The sequence below is a fragment of the Magallana gigas genome, chromosome 9, assembly GCF_963853765.1.
Source record: "Magallana gigas chromosome 9, xbMagGiga1.1, whole genome shotgun sequence".
NCBI classification, from domain to species: Eukaryota; Metazoa; Mollusca; class Bivalvia; order Ostreida; family Ostreidae; genus Magallana; species Magallana gigas.
In genome coordinates, this window is record NC_088861.1 from 7,428,393 (window position 1) to 7,446,757 (window position 18,365).

General features: G+C 32.0%; 2 protein-coding genes across 5 annotated transcripts; both read right to left on the reverse strand.

The window, feature by feature from the left end:
• Positions 1–866: 866 nt before the first annotated feature.
• On the reverse strand, positions 867–10,414 carry LOC105345299 (microtubule-associated tyrosine carboxypeptidase). 4 transcript variants are annotated; one of them, XM_066072315.1, is made up of 9 exons: positions 10,302–10,414; positions 8,624–9,099; positions 8,145–8,295; positions 7,664–7,832; positions 6,875–7,042; positions 6,342–6,622; positions 4,651–4,698; positions 2,418–2,452; positions 867–1,211 (listed from the first exon to the last, which is right to left on the reverse strand). In XM_066072315.1, exons 2-9 carry the CDS (start codon positions 9,040–9,042, stop codon positions 1,154–1,156), a joined length of 1,329 nt encoding a protein of 442 aa, XP_065928387.1. In that variant the 5' UTR covers positions 9,043–9,099; positions 10,302–10,414; the 3' UTR covers positions 867–1,153. The 4 variants fall into 4 exon arrangements, with proteins under 4 accessions (XP_065928387.1, XP_065928385.1, XP_065928386.1 ...); XM_066072313.1 differs by having other exon boundaries at positions 5,895–6,622; XM_066072314.1 differs by lacking the exon at positions 4,651–4,698 and having other exon boundaries at positions 5,895–6,622.
• Positions 10,415–14,470: 4,056 nt separating this feature from the next.
• Positions 14,471–15,595, reverse strand: LOC136271440 (E3 ubiquitin-protein ligase TRIM45-like). The gene has a single exon (XM_066071473.1). The coding sequence runs from the start codon at positions 15,593–15,595 to the stop codon at positions 14,471–14,473; it is 1,125 nt and encodes a 374-aa protein (XP_065927545.1).
• Positions 15,596–18,365: the final 2,770 nt, after the last annotated feature.

The window sequence follows — 18,365 nt, forward strand, 5'->3', positions numbered from 1 at the left end:
ACCAGTGTGATACCTATAGCTATTGACGGAGTGTTCAACTTGGTACAAAACATAAATGTAGTAATTATGAACTACACTCAGATGATTTCTTTCAGACTCTCTGAATGATGGGATGATTTTCCATTTTACTGATCGAGGTTCAATATATATATGAATTAAAAGTTATCAACTGAAAATTTAAAAGATTTTAAAATTGATCTTACATGTAATATATATGATAATTGTTCAAAGAACAAATTAAAATTGTGCCTTCCATTATGTGCTGACGTCTTTATAAAGGGGAGTAACTCTATAGAATGCGTAAAGAAAAATGACAAACTTTAAAACTTTCACTAAATTTTATTGTCAAAATATTTCAATTTATTACTCTGCTACCCATGTAAAACTCCTTAAGTAGACTTTTCAAATCTATAACATCCATTTTGTCTTAAAAAATGTATAATCAACTTGTCACGTATACATGTATTATATATGTAGAATTTTTCAAATCTGCAAATTTACGGAAATAGATTCTCAAAACAAAGATGACTAAAAAATTACAGATACCCTTTAACAAATATGTACTGTAATGTATGTACCAAAACATGTATAAATTGTTCAATATCAAAATATCACAGAGAATGGAACATACATGTTTGTAATGGGTACTATATATAGCTAGTAACATGCTAGCTGGAAATAAAGTACAATTGTTATTATAAAAACCATTTTTCGTCGTATCTTGATATCCCTAAATGTATAACTATTAATTAAAAATAAATTTGTATATATAATAAACTATAATTACAACAAATAACAATATATAACATTAACAAACACACTAAAAAAAATATAGTGCGACTGAAAAAATGAACCCTATATATAAATTAATATTACAATTAGACTAACGTTTAGACTAATATAAGATTAACAAACACTACGCCATTTGCACACAATTTGACAATAAGAAAAACAACAACAAACAATATTGAAACAAACTCTCTGTTTCTGAGTAAATTAACAGAAAAAAAAAATAATGAGAAAAACCCACTCCTATAGGAATTTTTCACAAGTTTTCCTTTTTGATGAAAAAAGTAAAAAATGTTGTCATGGCACACACAAACAAAAAATACAAAAATATACCGTTCAAAACGGGAAGGACAAGGGAAATCATTTAGTTTTTGTTATTCGCCCCGATCGGTGGCAGTTTGTCACTCTTTGGTAACTCTTGGCTATAATTAAGAAATGCATAATTCAAAATTTGTTTAGCAGTCATAAAGGCACATTAATCTGTATATAAATCTGTCAATCACTTTTTTATAATTAAAATATCACTTAATCAAAAAATATACATCTATGATATATTCAATGCTGCATAAATTACAAAATTATATATATTAAAAACAAAATTTTATGTAAACTTTGGCACATGATGGTGATTGTAAACAATTAATTTCTTTTGGAAACAGAATTTACCGGGTATATACATCAATATTATGCATATATATAAGCAAAGAATGTGGTACAAATTTGACCAATATTAATTCTTTTAAACAATCAAGAATATGACAAAAAAATTAAATCATTATGTACTAGATACTAATTATATAGTTAAATTGCTATGTACTGTATATGTTAAAGATAATAGAAGTATAAATTAAATAGAATTAGTATGATTTTAGTTCTAATTTGTATAATGAATTATAGAGATAATTTTTCTATTTACACTAGAATGCAAAGTCTAGCTAGCTTAATTTTCAACATATTAGACACGAGTGATCTACATGTAGTACCAGAACTAAAATCCAATGAAATTTGATTTATTTTTTTTTTCACACAAAAAACAGAAAAAATGCAATTAAATCTATACCCTTCTGTTGTGTAAAAAGAAGATGGGAGTGTTTTTAATAACAGAAACAAATCAGTACTTATATATCCTTGAACCTGGGTTATTGATTGGTTGTTTTAAATTATAGATTAAGAATAAAATCCTCACTGTGTGGCAATTAATTATTTTTTTTAATTACAACAAAATATGGATATATACTTTTGTATTCAGCCCCCCCCCCCCCCCCCCCGAAAAAAAAGAAGAAAAAGACAGAAAGATAAAAAGGAAGAGAAAAAATGGTGAATGAAATTATGATTACAATGATTTTTTAATGTGGTATTGAACATTGAAATTATTTTTGTCACATACTGGAGACAATGTTATATTATAATAATGTACAGGACAGTGAAAATCAGAAAAAGGCTTTTTTTGGCACGTAAGAATTGACAGGAGAATGAATATGTGATTAACATCATTTGAAAAAAAAATCACACATATGTAAAAATGTGATGAGAACTAGGCACTTGCTCCTACAGGATGAAACAAAAATCACTACCACACTCAGTGGTCTGGCTGCTACAGTCTGTAACAAAATTTCACTACCACCTACTTGCATAGCAATCTCAGTGGCCAGCAGCTAATTTTCTGAAAAAGAAATGAAAAGGCCCTTTATTTAGATTTTTGTTAGAAAGTGCCTTTGTGTGCAAATGGGAAGAAAATTTTCATTCAAAGTTCTCAGAGTCCTGTTATGACTAGTTTTGAAAGTTTATAAATTAACATAACAATTAAGCATTTTAATTATACATGCCTATGCACAGCAAATCCTTTTCATTGCACTACATATTTATTACCATATTAACTTTCTATTTAGTAAGCTTTCTATTTTTTATTTATGCTACCATATATTGTAATAATTAACATTACATGTTAATTCAAATTCCAAATTGTGAGTACATTTACACACACTGTTAATTAATGAAAAAGATGCATTATCCTCAGAGCATATATCACACCAATAAGCATAATAAAAAAAATTATATAAGTAATTTTTTGCCAAACAAAATTTACAAACCCACTAAACCTGAGTTTGTAAGGAAAAACAATTTGTTTTTGTCACTTAATTGTTATTGTGTGAATAATTTTAAAATGTTACAGATTGAAAAACTTACATAGAAACCTCAGAAAAGAAAAAGAAAAAAATCAAACTTTTTTGTAAAGGAGGAAAATGTGAATATGTCTGACACATTATTTCACATTAAAGATAATTTATTAAAGCACCCACTTGATATACACAGAATATCACTTGTACCGATTAAATACAAGAATACTTTTTAAAATTCCTTATACTATATTAATACATGTATATTCAAAGACAGTTAATACCAAAAATGTAATTGATTTAAAGACACTCTTCTAAAACCTGATTCACACAAAAATCTTGATACATTTTACTTGCACATTTAATATACATCTTATTCGCCCTTTGAACACCCTTGAGGCTTTATAGAAAAGTAGAAAATTGAAAAGGGTGGGGTCATTGAAATATGGGTATAAGTTTGTGGATTTATAATAATGATGAATGTATTTCCAAGATTGTTTAATAATTACAAATCTAATTTAGACTTGTACATGTTTGAATATATGATGAGCAATTGACACTAAATTTAAAAAAAAAAAAGCAAAAATTTTTTCTATCGGCCAAAGTAGATTCTAAAGTTGGAATTGGTTGGATTTGGAAGAGGAATGGGGCCTCCCTGTCATACAATTTCTTACGTAGACATGGCTAAACATAACAATATGCACATGCCATGCATGTACAATGTACAAAGATGTTGCTTGTGATCAATGAATGGATTTCTTCTGGGTTTTTTAAAGTAAAAATGAAACAGAAAGAAGGTGCGGTAGGTGGATTTAAAGCACCTATAAAGAAGTAAATTACATATATCTAAATTCAGTACTGATATAATAAATTTTAAAGAATTATCAAAATAAACTTAAAAAATGGCTTCAATGTTACAATAATAAACATCAAAAGTATTCCATGGCAAAGAAGATTTATGAACAGAGTGGTATGTAAAGTCTTAATTACTGAAAACCATCCACGTAAATTCACATATAATGTAACATATGAGTTAATTATATTAACCAATTTATACAGTGATAGTTAAGAGGTATCTTCATGCACAATGAAAAATAATAGGGTTTTTTTCCTGGTAATAATGGTTCATTAATAGTAAAAGAATAAAATAAATGACAATGGTAGAAAATATATGCAACACAGTAAAGACAATTAATTAATTGGTGCATAAGAATTTATGCAACCAATATAGAACTCAACCCAAATTCAACTGACTGCGTGGATCCCTTATAATTTTTTTTAGTGCCCCACCCTTTCCATCCAACAAAATTATTAATTCTCTTTAAACAAAGATATAATGGAGATTGTAAAGACGTGAAATGTTATATTCATATCAATTAAAATTATTCTACATATTAACTGAATGAAAATGAAAAAAGTTCAAAAAAGAAAGACAACTCCCGAAAGTAAGACTGCAATTGAATGGATATGGAATTCATATCATTTTTTTTTTTGGTGATAAATAGTGTAATTAGTAAAACCCTACACCTGTAGCTAAGAGTGAATAGAAAAATGACACAGTTTCAATAAAAGCACTATCTGGTTTCTATACTGAGTTTTCAGAATTCAGATAGCGGAACCTGCATAAGAATAATCTACTCTGTATAAAAAAAAAATTCCCATACCATCTAGAGTACCGTACCACAGATAATTGGTTCCTAAAGTAAGATACCCCCACATATGTTAAAAAAAAAAAGAAACTTACCCATGATGAAAAATTAGGTGACTTTACCTCAACATTTTGTAAACTTTTCTACAATATGTCCAATATACATTTTAGATTTACTATTATGTGGCATCTATGGGACCTATCCAAATCAAGAACAAACAATAATATAATTTTAAATCAAATTTTTTTAGTTAAAACAGATAAATAATAAGTTTTTAATGTTCAATTATTGGTAAAATCTAGCTATTTTAGGACTGAGATTAAGGTATTACATGCATTAATACACTCTCAAAAAATAATTGTTTATCACTAGAAGACACTTTTTAATTAACTGTGATTTATATTTGACCAATTAAGTTTACTAGACAGAATGTATATTGTACACAGTACAAAACTGGTGAAAAATTCTAGGATCAATTTCAAATGTCATTCAAATTTTTTTTTCTTTGCATATAGCATAAAAAAATTGTAAATTAAAACAAAAAATTTTCTCATAAAAATTTCTTAAGATTATATTAAGACGAATTAAATAAGATTTACATCATAACCAAAATCTATACTAAAAATATCTGCAATATACATTTAGTTTAGATCAGAAAAATGTGTCAAAAATCATTCATAATTAATCTAGCTAAGACACCTTTGATGACACATGAAGTGATTTAATGAGTCAATCAATTTTCAAGACCTTTAATTATTCATACACGCAGTGTTAATTGAAATAAAAATGCTCAGCAAAGTTAAGAAAAAAATCATAACGCCAAGAGCTTGTGTCATGAAATGTGTATTTGCTCCTGATGAAAAAAAAAACATGAATATGAATCTCTGCAATTCATTTTCTCCAGAATTGTACATTACAATAAAGAAAGAAAGACAAATTTTGGCACATGGACACTTTAGTTTCTCTTTAAATTTGAGGGCAGCCTGTTACAGGCAGATTTTGCCCTCCTTGTTAACAGTTTAGGGGGAGGAGAAGGCAGGCCTTCCCTTACTGACTGAACACATGAAGTAAAAACATTTTCTATGGCAGATTTGGAGGATCGAAAATTTTCTTCGCTATCTAATAAGTTGTACTTTTCTGGATATATGAAATTTTCTCTGCCTGATTCACACACAGTTTTAACTACGCGACATATATTAGAGCACAATTCTGGAGATTCTGAATTTCTATTGACAGAGCCTGCTGCAGGGTAAATTGACTTCAACTTTTTCACATCAAAATCAGTTAGAAAAGAAAACCCAGACAATCGGCTGTCAGACTGCACACCATGCAGCTTTACCTCAGACCGATTGCTCCACTGTTCCGTATTCTCATCCTCATGAATCACCGTTGTGCAGACATTGCTGTTGGTAGTTGTTGCGGTGGACTTCAAGCTCCACATTGACCCAGACAACAAGGGCGGGGATGAACAAGTTGTGAGGGACGACTCGCTCTCTACTGCATTGTTGTTGTACGATCGTTCGGATTTAGCATCAAATGGATCCAGACCTGCGTCATGTTGAGGCAGGCTGTGGTCGGAAGATATCCCACTGTCTACTCGAGACTCCATAAGGAATCTCTGCACTTTTTGCTCACTCCGTGCATCCTCCGATTCCACTTTAGAGTGCAAACTAGTACAACTACCATCTTCACAATCACTCTCTGTAGCTTCTGATGAAAAACTATCAGAATTTTGACCTTTAACCCGAAATTTACCACCTTTCCCCTTTCTATATTTTTTTCTCACCTTGCGAGAGTTCTCGGGGCCGATTCTTCGGCCCCTTTTAAGACGTTGTATATAAGCTAGCGGAGGTTGTATGGATGGCCGAACAGTGTTTAAACCATTCAAAGCTGCTATTGCCCTGAGATTCTTTTTGTATTTATTCTCATTTCTCATGAAAGCCGGCAGTCGGATACAGTCTTGCCGTGCGAGACGTTTACACCGGGACACCTCGTCCACACACATTTTACCACTCATCAGAACCTGGAAATCTATGTTGTCAATGTTGCGTAAAATTTCCACTGCACCTACAATGATGTTGATGATGAAAGTGAAATTGACATTGAATATTGCAAGCTTGTAGGGTAACATTCAATATTGTCTCCCTAAATAAACATTGTTGACTGGGAGAAAAGGAAATGATTTCCAACTAATCAAATAACAATCATTTACATAAAATTTTCATACATATTTTGGAATTGGATATTCAAATGATATTAAGTATGGCAGTAATATTTTAATACCTAAAACTGAAGAAGCAAAGAATGTTTAAGTCATACCCTCAAAGTAACACTGATCTTTGCCATAACCTCCGAGGTCATTGGGATCAATCAGACCTCTCTTGATTCGCATACAGAGGCGCCACCTGTGGTCGGGACTTTTGACAAAAAGAGTGAGGTGATCAAAGAGCTGCTTGAAGGTCATCTCTGCTGATTTACAGGCCGCATCTAGACACAAATGATTCATATATACAACACTGTACAAAAATGTTCCAGTACTATGTAATGACATAAACTCATATTATAGAGAGATCGATTTTTGTGGTTCATCCAATATCCATACTTTTTGGAGACATTCGCCTCGCCTTCTATAGACTTGTATAACATGACATATATGTTTTGTGAAGGATACAAAGATTTTATGTGTTAAGGTGTTAATGAATTGAAGCAAGAAATATAAAAAAAAAAGATGTTACAATTGCCACATCACCATCTATAACTTTCTGCTTGCAGGCTACAGAAATATAGACGGCAATCATGTGACATGTTTTATCTAATGACATTGTGTCATTTTAGTTGGAGGCAAAACAAATTTTCTTGAGGCACATTTTTTATATACCAATCAATAATAATATGCCCCTATCACCCCCCCCCCCAAAAAAAAATTTAAAGATGATAGTACTATCATTTCATTCTTTAAAGTTATGGACCTAATTAACACTGTGTAATTTTATGATTAAGACATTTAGCAGGTGACTATTTACCCATATTTAGAGCCTAAGTTTCCAAATCCTAGAATTTGGAACCCTCTATTTACCCAGTGTGCAACACAGAAATATTTATACTCACAGTACTGAAGGGCAGAGCTCCACAGGTATCTGACTTTGGCGTTGAGGACTGTGTTGATACAAGCCAGCCCTTCCTCTGTACGCAGTTGTTCAAGGCTTCCAAGACCTCGCACACCGAAACGCTTCCTGTCCATGAACCATGGCTGTAAGCCATCATTGAAAGATCGAAACTGATCGTTCAGGAATTTGATAGATAATTTCGTCACTCCTGATCAACTATAACACTATACTTATGATTGAACTAGCTCTTTTAATCTATAATATTATTACTGAAAGACTTTTTTCTCTAAATTAATAACTCTTAAGTGAAAAAAAAATTACAGAAGATAAAACATTACTATATCAATATTTTACAATACCGGTACATAGATTGTATACTTATGACAAATATGTTGTGATAATTTGAGAGCTTTAAAAAAAAGACTAAATCTTTCTTTCTCTCTCTTTCTCTCTCTCTGAGAGACGCCAACATAATAGGATACAAAATGAGTTCCTATTTCATGATCTGCCAGACATCTGATGCCCCATTGCCTGATAAAGTTGTTATCATCTGTGTCTTTTATCCAGAAGGAGTAACTTCTGGCCTCTGGTTTGTTGTATTTAGCGTGAGGACCAACCCACATCATACGAGCACTGGGTGATATAAAAAAAAAAACCAGGGAATTTGTAAATGAAAAGCCAGTCAGATAAATAAAAAATTTTGTTGAGCACCAATTTAATTTATAGAATTCTTTTAACAAGTAAATTTTCATATGGTAAATCAACAAAATCATCGAAGGAAGAAATTTTAATGGCTGGGGTAGGACCAATAGTCCACAAATTTACAGTACTTATTATCTAAATGGACTGGTGTATTAATGCCTTTGGATACTATTAATGCGCTTAAATACAATTGAAACTACAAAGTATACAGTATTGAATGTAAATAATAAATAATAAATCTATTGACTAATTAACTCACCTTGCTGCTAAGTTTGTACACCAAATGAGGCTCATAGCACCATCTAGTTTATTTTCCTTGAGGTAATCAAGCAGGATATTATTCGCTTCGTCTTTTGTTATCTTTTCCCCATACATAACATCCAAGTATGTATGGCCATCTCCATATTTCTCTTTCACCACATTCAAAATGTGCTCAGCTTCACCAAATAAATCAAACCTAATCTGGTTGCTGGCTTTGAGGTACAAATGTTCAATTTCTTCTTCAGAGCCTTTCATCACAAACTTCGGGAGCCTTCCATGTTTCAAAAACCGCTCTTTTTGTTCCTCTAAGTTAAGAGGACATATTGCGGTTGCGAATTTAGCCGGCTGCTGATCGAGGTTTTTTATATTGGTGGTTTTACTCCCTGACGAAGATCGTTGCTGGTATTTCTTGGTCATTGTGAAATCCAGTGCAAATTAATGGATCAACAGCCACACTCCTGGTCTTATTAAAATCTGGAAAATTTTAGGTCTTATTTAATGATATAATCAGTAATACATATATTTTATATGAAAATTTTATAACCAAAAATTCCTGAGACATTTCCCCCTTATGTCATCATTACTTTCCTTGCCTCTGAATATCTTTCAAAAAATCACACTAATCAGCTCTGTAAAGTGAAATTGTCTGGTTTACTTACAGGTATAAGTGGTGGCTCTTAATGCTGACCTGAATTTAGCATACCTCACTTTTGGAGGTTGGTCATATAGGGTGTCTAGGAAAATATACACAGTGTACGTAGTAGTAAAATCTCTCAGGAATTTGTTGGTATTGAAATTGTGCTCAATAAATACAGTTTTTTGTATGGATGGAACTATAGCTCCACATTACGTCAACCCAAGTTGCCTGTGGAGCTACAGTTCTGGGGCTAAGAGCCTAGGATCAAATCACAGTCATTATTCTACATGCATCTTGCACCCCTCATAAGGATATATCATTATAAGAAAATTTTCTAACCTGGCATTCATCAACATACCAAAATGAAATATCAAAAAATCAAATAAGTTATGCATTAGGCCTAATTATTTTTCCCGCTTAAAAATATTATAGTCTGTCCCTATTTATTTATGCAGCACATTTGGACGATTTTTAATAAAAATACACTTATCTGTGAAAGAAGTGCAATTGAAATAGTTGAAAGGGATATTTTCCAAGATAATTTCATTGACACATTATCATCTTTCATTCGGAAAAATTCACAGGAACGAAAACAGTTTCCTTACGGAGATTTATAATGGGTAATGTTTACATCTTTTCTCCATTCGGAATACACTCGGAATACATCGCGCAATATTTCAACGTTATCATCCGGGCTTGCTGCAATACAAAATCTCCGTAGACATCACATTTTTTAGCATTGTATTGAAACCTGATAAGCTAACAGAGGCGTTTTGACTGAGAAATCTTGGAAATTTTTCATACTTTTGAATGAACATCGTTTGAATCCTGAGGTATTTATAAATATCAAGCAATTAAGCCAAATGTGAATCCAAAATATCTTGGGACAGAGTATAGAGCTGGCAGCATAAAAATATTCTCGTTGCAGGACTCTAATGAGTAGTATTATTTACAGCAAACGTTACAGCCTATTATCTAGTGGATTATATATATGTAAACTAGTTTTTCTTTACAGTTTGGTTAGTTTTTGCTGACATACCTTATTACCGTTGATCGTTCATTGTCTTCGATCTTTTCGCTCACTCTGCAGATAAAATTCTGCCGCCATATCTAAATAACAGAGTCGCTAAGGGAAGTAGAATGACGTCACAGATTCACATTCAGGGACTTTAACCAAAGAAAACTCAAATGGTTAAATTTCTATTATTCGAAATGTTTATGCTGTTATTTTAAACGAAAATATATTGTATAAAATTAAAAACTAGAAAGAAAAATATTTAGCATGAGACAGAAATAAAAAATCACAAGGTGAAATAATCATGATCTAACTAAAAGGGGTCGGGGTTGGGGGGGGGGGGGGGGGGGATTCAAATGAGAGAAAAGGCCTCGGATCCCCCCTCTCGAACAATTTTCTGGATAATGTTGTTAAATCAATATAAATATATCTATACACACAAAACATTAACATATCACTGTAAGCTACGAGATTCCTTTCCATATTATTCAGCAACCGCGAGTCATGACTCTCAAAAACGGAAATCACATCTGTAAATAAATATATTTCTTCAGAACATTGAACAGTAAAATCATTAATGAAAATACACGCCCAGTTTTCCGTCGAATCCACATCTTATGCACCCACATAATTTCTTCACATTGATTTTGGTTCATTTTTCACTTTTTGACATGTACATTTAAATAGTTTTTCCAATAACTCGATTACTATTGAAAATTTGGAATTCTTTTTAGAACTATTACTTTATATAAGTTATCTTTTTTCTGCAACATGAAGCCGATATGGATTATTAACATTTGAAATCCGTTGGGAATAGAAATCTTTATATACCTTCTTAAAATCGGTCATTGATATATATAAATTTGTTTTATATAATGTTGTATAATATTAGACCAAGCCAGTTTCACATATTTTCCATTATTTGATTCTTTAGTCCGGAAAAAAAATGAGAAAATGCCGCACGGAGAGAGGAACGAGATTTCAACGATAATATTAATATTAATATAATTATCAGAGGAAAACGCAAACGTGGCATGGATACAATTCGATTCAATTCAAATTCTTTATTTACCAATTTTAAAAGGGCCCCTCAAGGGGCAACTTGAAGATTGTACATAAAACATTCAATGTACATAAAACATTCAATAAACATATACAAGAGGGAAAGAGTTGGATGATTGAAAGAGGTAGGACAGATATGAACATCTAATTAATTAGTATAGTGTGTTTTTTTATTTGTTCATGTTAGTTTTAACAGTTTAATGCACAATAAAGATATTTTGGTTTTTTTTGTCGTTATATAATCACTAGGTAGCCTAATGGCATCCTAACAACATGGGGTGTCTTAGGCAGAGCTAGGCCTAATTATGTTAGGTGCAGAGGCCCTATTGCTTGGTGCCTAACGCCTAATGGTGGCAAATAAACACCTATTTCGTGCCAATACGATCGATAGTAAATTATATCCTGGGTCTTTTAAAACATGTTAGAAGTCTGCCAACACATGCAGCATTTTGCAAGATGATTTCTCGTGGACCCCATGTTTTCATCGAAAAATCGCCATTTTTTGTATAAGTGCAGAGGCCCTATTGCTTGGTGCCTAACGCCTAATGGTGGCAAATAAACACCTATTTCGTGCCAATACGATCGATAGTAAATTATATCCTGGGTCTTTTAAAACATGTTAGAAGTCTGCCAACACATGCAGCATTTTGCAAGATGATTTCTCGTGGACCCCATGTTTTCATCGAAAAATCGCCATTTTTTGTATAAGTGCGCATGCGTAGACTCCCAAAACGGAGTCCAAAATACTTGCAGAAATTCACTTCCGTTGACTCCGTTTTGGGAGTCCGTCTAGACTGTTAAATCACTATTTGAATCCATGAATCTGTTATATATTTACGATAATTTATCAATCTGTGATGTTAATGAATTTGAAAACAAGCTGTTTCTTACTTATGAAAATGAATGGTTAGGAAAGATAAATCAACTACCAAAATTGCGATTGTATAAAAGCATTAAAACAAATTTTAAAACTGAAAATTACCTTGAAATGAACATCTCAAAATCTCAAAGATCTATTTTGGCACAATTCAGATGTGGGATACTCCCAATTAGAATTGAAACGGGGCGATATAAGGGGGAACCTCTCGATGAAAGAATATGTAATTTTTGTGTATTAAATGAAATAGAAGACGAGAGTCATTTTCTGCTGAATTGTACAATCTATTCTGATTTTAGAAGGGAATTATTCAATAATATAGGATATAATCCAACACTGGTAATGTCAAATTTAGACTGTATTTTTTTTCTACTGTCAAATTTTCCTAGACAAACCTCTAAATATTTAATTGAATCTTACCTTTACAGACAATCATTATTGTATAAAAAACGCAATGCGTAATATGTGTATATTTATGTTATAATTGTATTTGCAGTGACATATAGGCCCAATGGGCCGGGTGTTTCATTATGTATTTTGTATAACATTTTGTAATTGTTATAACACATGTCACTATAATAAATTATTTACTTACTTACTTCAAGTCTAAAATTTTGTTAAAACACAGTTAAATTCAATAGAAATTTAATCAATCTGATCAGAGTTTACTAAATTGACCAAATAATTCTCGGTTGTGTTTAGACATCCAAATTATGATTTTCAAACCCAATTTTTTTTAAATATATAACTACTATTCCAAAATTAAAAGTACTATCGGGTTAAAGAGTAATGTAATTGCATTGAACAATTTTGTTCCATTCACGACTGTAAAAATAAGCTATTTTGAACATCAGTTATATACAATATTTGAAAATAATCAAGTTTGCTTTAAAACTATTTTGATGTTCAACCATGCACATACAAGTAAGCATCAGATTTCGTGTAAACCCCTTTTAATTAAATTATCAACCCAATTGAAAACATGTAGATTATGTTTTGGGTACACTTTAACATTTCATAACAAAAAACTAGACTATTATATAAAAAAATAATAATAAATCAGCTAAGCATTCAGTAAGAATACTATTTATGACAATAATTCGAAATGATGTACAAAGTTATTAAAATATTTAACTGACTTATAATAAAAAGTGAATTTATTAGTTTAAAAGGGCAAAAAAGACTGTTTATGAATGTGAGCTTTGTTACATATTTAAGAACAGATTTAAGTTGCTGAAATCTCAAATTCATGCCAACATACAAATATTACAACATTTCATAATCCTAACAGAGGTATTCACAAATCTGAAATCATCTGACACGATTTTTGCTTGATTTTTAGATCTGGTTTTATCCCTTAATTTTTAAGCGCAAACATCATGTATCTTTCCGCTAAATACTTTCTTATTCAGTTATAACTATATATTATATATATAAAGATTTGGTGCTTGAAACTGATGCACAAAATATTATTACAAATCCTCTTGAAATTCATATACTTTTGTTGTACTCTTGTCAGACCCAACTAAACACACATAAGAGTTCTCTTTAAATCTGATAACCCTGGGTGAAGCAACATCAAAAATCTTCAATAATTCAGCTTTTGGCGTCAAAACGTGTATATTTTTGCTCCATTGACCTGCAACAAATATGTTTCTGGAAAAGTTCACATTAAGTCCACGTGGATTAATAAGTTTTTCATGAGAATATGAATACATTTTCTTTCCAGAACTTTCCATAACAGTTACATGTTGTGTCAAACAACTTGAGCTGATTATTTCATCCCTGTTGTTAACTGCTACCGAGTAGGTCCAATCCTCAACCTCATCATATCGTTGAATTATGTTTCCTTCTAAATCAAATTTGACAATAAAACTTGAACAAGCAGCATATACATACCCCGAAGATATCGCTAATTGATAAACAGGACTGTTTGTAATCATCTGACCTTCAATATTTTCAAATCTGTCCACGTTAAATTTTCCAACATATCCTTCGGATTTAAATTTACTTCTGTAAATGTTTTTTGAAATAAACAATAGAGAAGAATTTTGACAAACTGCATCCTGTGGTTGATATCCAAGATTTGCTTTACGTACAAGTTTTTTATTGCTGTAATGTAGTAATTGACTGCGGTCGTGAACAGCCAAAATGATATCTCCATTTTGTAGAAAGCAACCACCAGTACCACCAACATTTGAATCATCAAGTTCACAAACCAACTTCATGTTAGCACACGTCAAGTCAATTCCACTTACCAGTAATATGGTATTGATGTTCTCTCTGTCTTTAAATCTGCAAACTTTGTAACCTCTAGAACGCCTGTCAAGTCCTTTGAAACATCTGCGTTCAATTCTAAATAACATTTGGATAGATCTGATCTTTTCACGTGTCGGAATTGCCCTTTGATCTTGAAATATTCTTGTACAAGAACAGATGGAGGTGTTTTCTCTGCACCTTTCAAAGTTTGTAAATACTGAGCCATCAACAGCTGTCTGTCTGAAACTTCATCTCCAAAACTGGTTAACATATCCTTTTGTTCTTTGACATTTTGGGCCAGATCAGATAAATGGTCCTCTAGCAGTGCATCAACATGGTTCACAATTTTATTTCTCAGCTCTGTAGACTCTTCTCTTATTTTGTCTGATGTATCGTCAATGTATCTTATGGTAGTTTCTGTCTCTAATTTAGCTGTAACAAGGTTACCTTCAAATTTTGATATTTCTTGTGATAAATCTTCCATTTTCTCGAATTTTCGAAGGCATTCTGCAGCTTCTTCAATGGCATCAATTTGATTGCATTTCCTGTGCTTGGTGCACACACACCGAGAGCAACATAACTCCTCGTGGTCAACACAGAGATACTCTACTTGATTGCTATGTTCATGACAAAGGACATCAACTAATTCATGACTTTCACTTTCTTCGGAAACTTTTTGAAAGTTCTCTATTGAAATCAGTTCATGCTTTTGAGTAAAAACATTTCTTTTGTGAGCCTTTGCACAGGGACCACAAAGGGATTCCAAACATGACTTGCACCAATCAATGGCCATTTCCTCCTCGTCTGCTCGCTTACATGCATCGCAACATTTTTCATTCAACATATTCACCATTTTGTTGATAGGCACGAGTTCAGCCCACTTTTCTATCTCTGCAGTGAATGATGGGGCGGGTACAAAACGTCTGCAAATCGGACAATGAAATCCTACCGGATTCTGCTTGATCTTGCACGTGGAAATAATGTATGAGCCCAAACAATTGTGACAAAATGTGTGTAAACATGGCAGGTTCCTTGGAGTCTTATAAGTTTCAAAGCAGATTGGACATGTCGTTGAAATCTCTTTGATTTGGTCCAAGTCTTTCTCCGTCGATGCAGCCATTTCATTCAAACCGAAAGTAGACAGAATGGCTGCGTTTGATTTGTCTGCACTTTCGTACACTATAGGTGTAAATCGTCCACACCTGGTTTACATACCAGTAGATATTGTGTTGTGTACATTTTATAGGGTCCGACCAGTACTGTAGTGAACTTTGTTTTTACTTCTTTATATATTTTATCACTGTCTAGCCAATTATGGTAATTAAAAAGAACAACAAAAACTAGAACTTTTTTTTGTCTTCAACAAAAAGTAAGGGCTTTTCGACAGCCCCATTATCCCCTTTTAATAAAATGTTTAAACAAATATTCTCTAGTTTATTTCCAAGTGTTCTAAACGCCTTGGTATCCCAAGTTGCTTAGATAGCAACTTATGAGTAGTGCAATGTGAAAAGAAAGATAACTCCAGAACTTTACAGGTAGCTATATTTCTAATTTCCAGAAAAAATATTTTCAAAAAATCATATTGAAGTAAGTATTCATTCCCCGGACACCAAATTTGGTATGCCTACAGTAGTCATGCTCCTTATTCTTACAACAAAGCGAGACAACTCTTTCTAAAAAAAAATTTGAAATCTGAACAAGTTCTGATCTTTAGGTCCTTCAAACCCCTATAAGGACTCAAAAAGTGGCCCCTCGGACCATAATTTTAAAATTGTACTCTGTATTCTAAACAATAAACTGAAAAAAAAATTAAAATCGGATGAAAGGTAAAAAAGTTACAGCTAAAAGGCTGTTTTGCACGTTGGCCCCTGCAGATCCCTAATTTTTTTGAGTTGTCTACCCAAAACTTTTTCAGGTCTGCAGATTGTGTGTGTCATTATAAAGATGAAATATTGTAACAATTACTTGAAAACCTTTTGAGAAAACGAACCACGCGTGATTTTTGTTTAACATTGAAACTCCCGTATGCAATTTTCATTGACCTATAAAACCGGAAGGAGTCAATATATTTTAATGAAACTTAGAATATATCTTAATTACATCTATGTTAAAAATATTTTGGCGTTAAATAATTTTTTAAAGCTCATTTAAATTTTTTTGCTTTCTCATCCCCCCTTTTCTAAAGTTTAGGACTTTATATCTCAAAAACGGTAAGATATAGAAAGTTGTCTACGCTGTCAATTTTGTACAGAAAGACAAGATGCATCTTATTCTAAAAGTTGAACATTCTAATATAAAAACTAAACAAAGTATTGCGTTTTAATCAATTTTTACATTTTTCCTTGTAAAAACCGGAAGTACCGGAACCGGAAGTTAAAAACCTTACATTCCATAGATTGATAGATTTGCTGTAAGACCGCACCAAAACTGTATCAACAATCTTCCAGTTTTTAAAAAATCGCTGACAGAAATCTGTCGAGAAAAATAATAATAACTAGAACTTTTTTTGTCTTCAACAAAAAGTAAGGGCTTTTCGACAGCCCCAGTTTCCCTTTTTAATTTAAAGTGTCGAAAAAAAAAATATCTCTAATCTATTTCCAAATTTTTTTAAACGCCTCGGTATAACCAGTTGCTTAGATAGGAGTTTATGAGTACTGCAGTGTGAAAAGAAAGATAACTCCAGAATTTAAAAAGTAGATACACTTCTAATTTTCAGAAGAATATTTTCAAAAAAAATCATTCCAAAGTAAGTATTCATTCCTGGGACGCAAAACTTGGTATGCCAAGAGTATTTATGCTCTACATTCTTGGAGCAAAGCGAGATAACTCTTCCAAAAAATAATTTTGAAATTTAAACAAGATGTGATCTTTGGGCCTACAAAAACCCTTTAAGGAGTCAAAAAGTGGCCCCTCGGACCATATTTTTTAAATTGTACTCTCTACTCTCAACTATAAACCGAAAAGATTTTAAATATCGGATGAAAAATAAAAAAGTTACAGTTGAAAGGCTGTTTTACACGATGGCCCCTGTAGACCCCTTATTTTTAAGAATTGTGTACCCAAAACTTTTTCCGGTCTGCGGAGTGTGTGTCTCAATATACAGATAAAATATTGTAATATTTAAATGGAAACTTTTTGAGAAAACGAATGACGCGTGATTTTTGTTTAACATTGAAACTCCCATAGACGATTTCACCGACCTATAAAACCGGAAGTAGTCAATATATTTTTACAAAACTCGGAATGTATGTTAATAACTTCCATCTTAATAATATTCAGGCGTCATTTAACCTTTTAAATGTCATTTGAATTTTTTTGTTTTTTCATCCCCCCTTTTCTGAAGTTTAGGGCTTTATATCTCAAAAACGGTAAGATATAGAAAGTTGCCTACGCTTACAATTTTGTACAACTAGTTATGATAAATGTAATTCTAAAGTTTGAACGTTCTGGATTGAAAAATAATCAAAATATTGAGTTTCAATCAATTATTGCTATTTTCCTTGTAAAAACCGGAAGTACCGGAACCGGAAATCTGAAACCTTACATTTCATAGAGTGGAAAATTTGCTATAAGACCGTTGAAAAATTGTATCGATATATCTTCCAGTTTTCAAAAAATCGCTGACAGAAATCTGTCGAGAAAAATAATAATAATAACTAGAACTTTTTTTGTCTTCAACAAAAAGTAAGGGCTTTTCGACAGCCCCAGTTTCCCTTTTTAATTTAAAGTGTCGAAAAAAAAAATATCTCTAATCTATTTCCAAATTTTCTAAACGCCTCGGTATAACCAGTTGCTTAGATAGGAGTTTATGAGTACTGCAGTGTGAAAAGAAAGATAACTCCAGAATTTAAAAAGTAGCTACACTTCTAATTTTCAGAAGAATATTTTCA

Excerpts from the sequence above, each read along its gene's own strand:
- LOC105345299 (XM_066072312.1), bottom strand. The coding sequence starts at position 9,042 with ATGACCAAGAAATACCAGCAACGATCTTCGTCAGGGAGTAAAACCACC. Across the intron at positions 8,296-8,623 it reads TGTACAAACTTAGCAGCAAG|TGCTCGTATGATGTGGGTTG; the intron begins GTGAGTTAATTA and ends TATATCACCCAG. Across the intron at positions 6,623-6,874 it reads AGATCAGTGTTACTTTGAGG|GTGCAGTGGAAATTTTACGC; the intron begins GTATGACTTAAA and ends ACATCATTGTAG.
- LOC136271440 (XM_066071473.1), bottom strand. The coding sequence starts at position 15,595 with ATGGCTGCATCGACGGAGAAAGACTTGGACCAAATCAAAGAGATTTCA.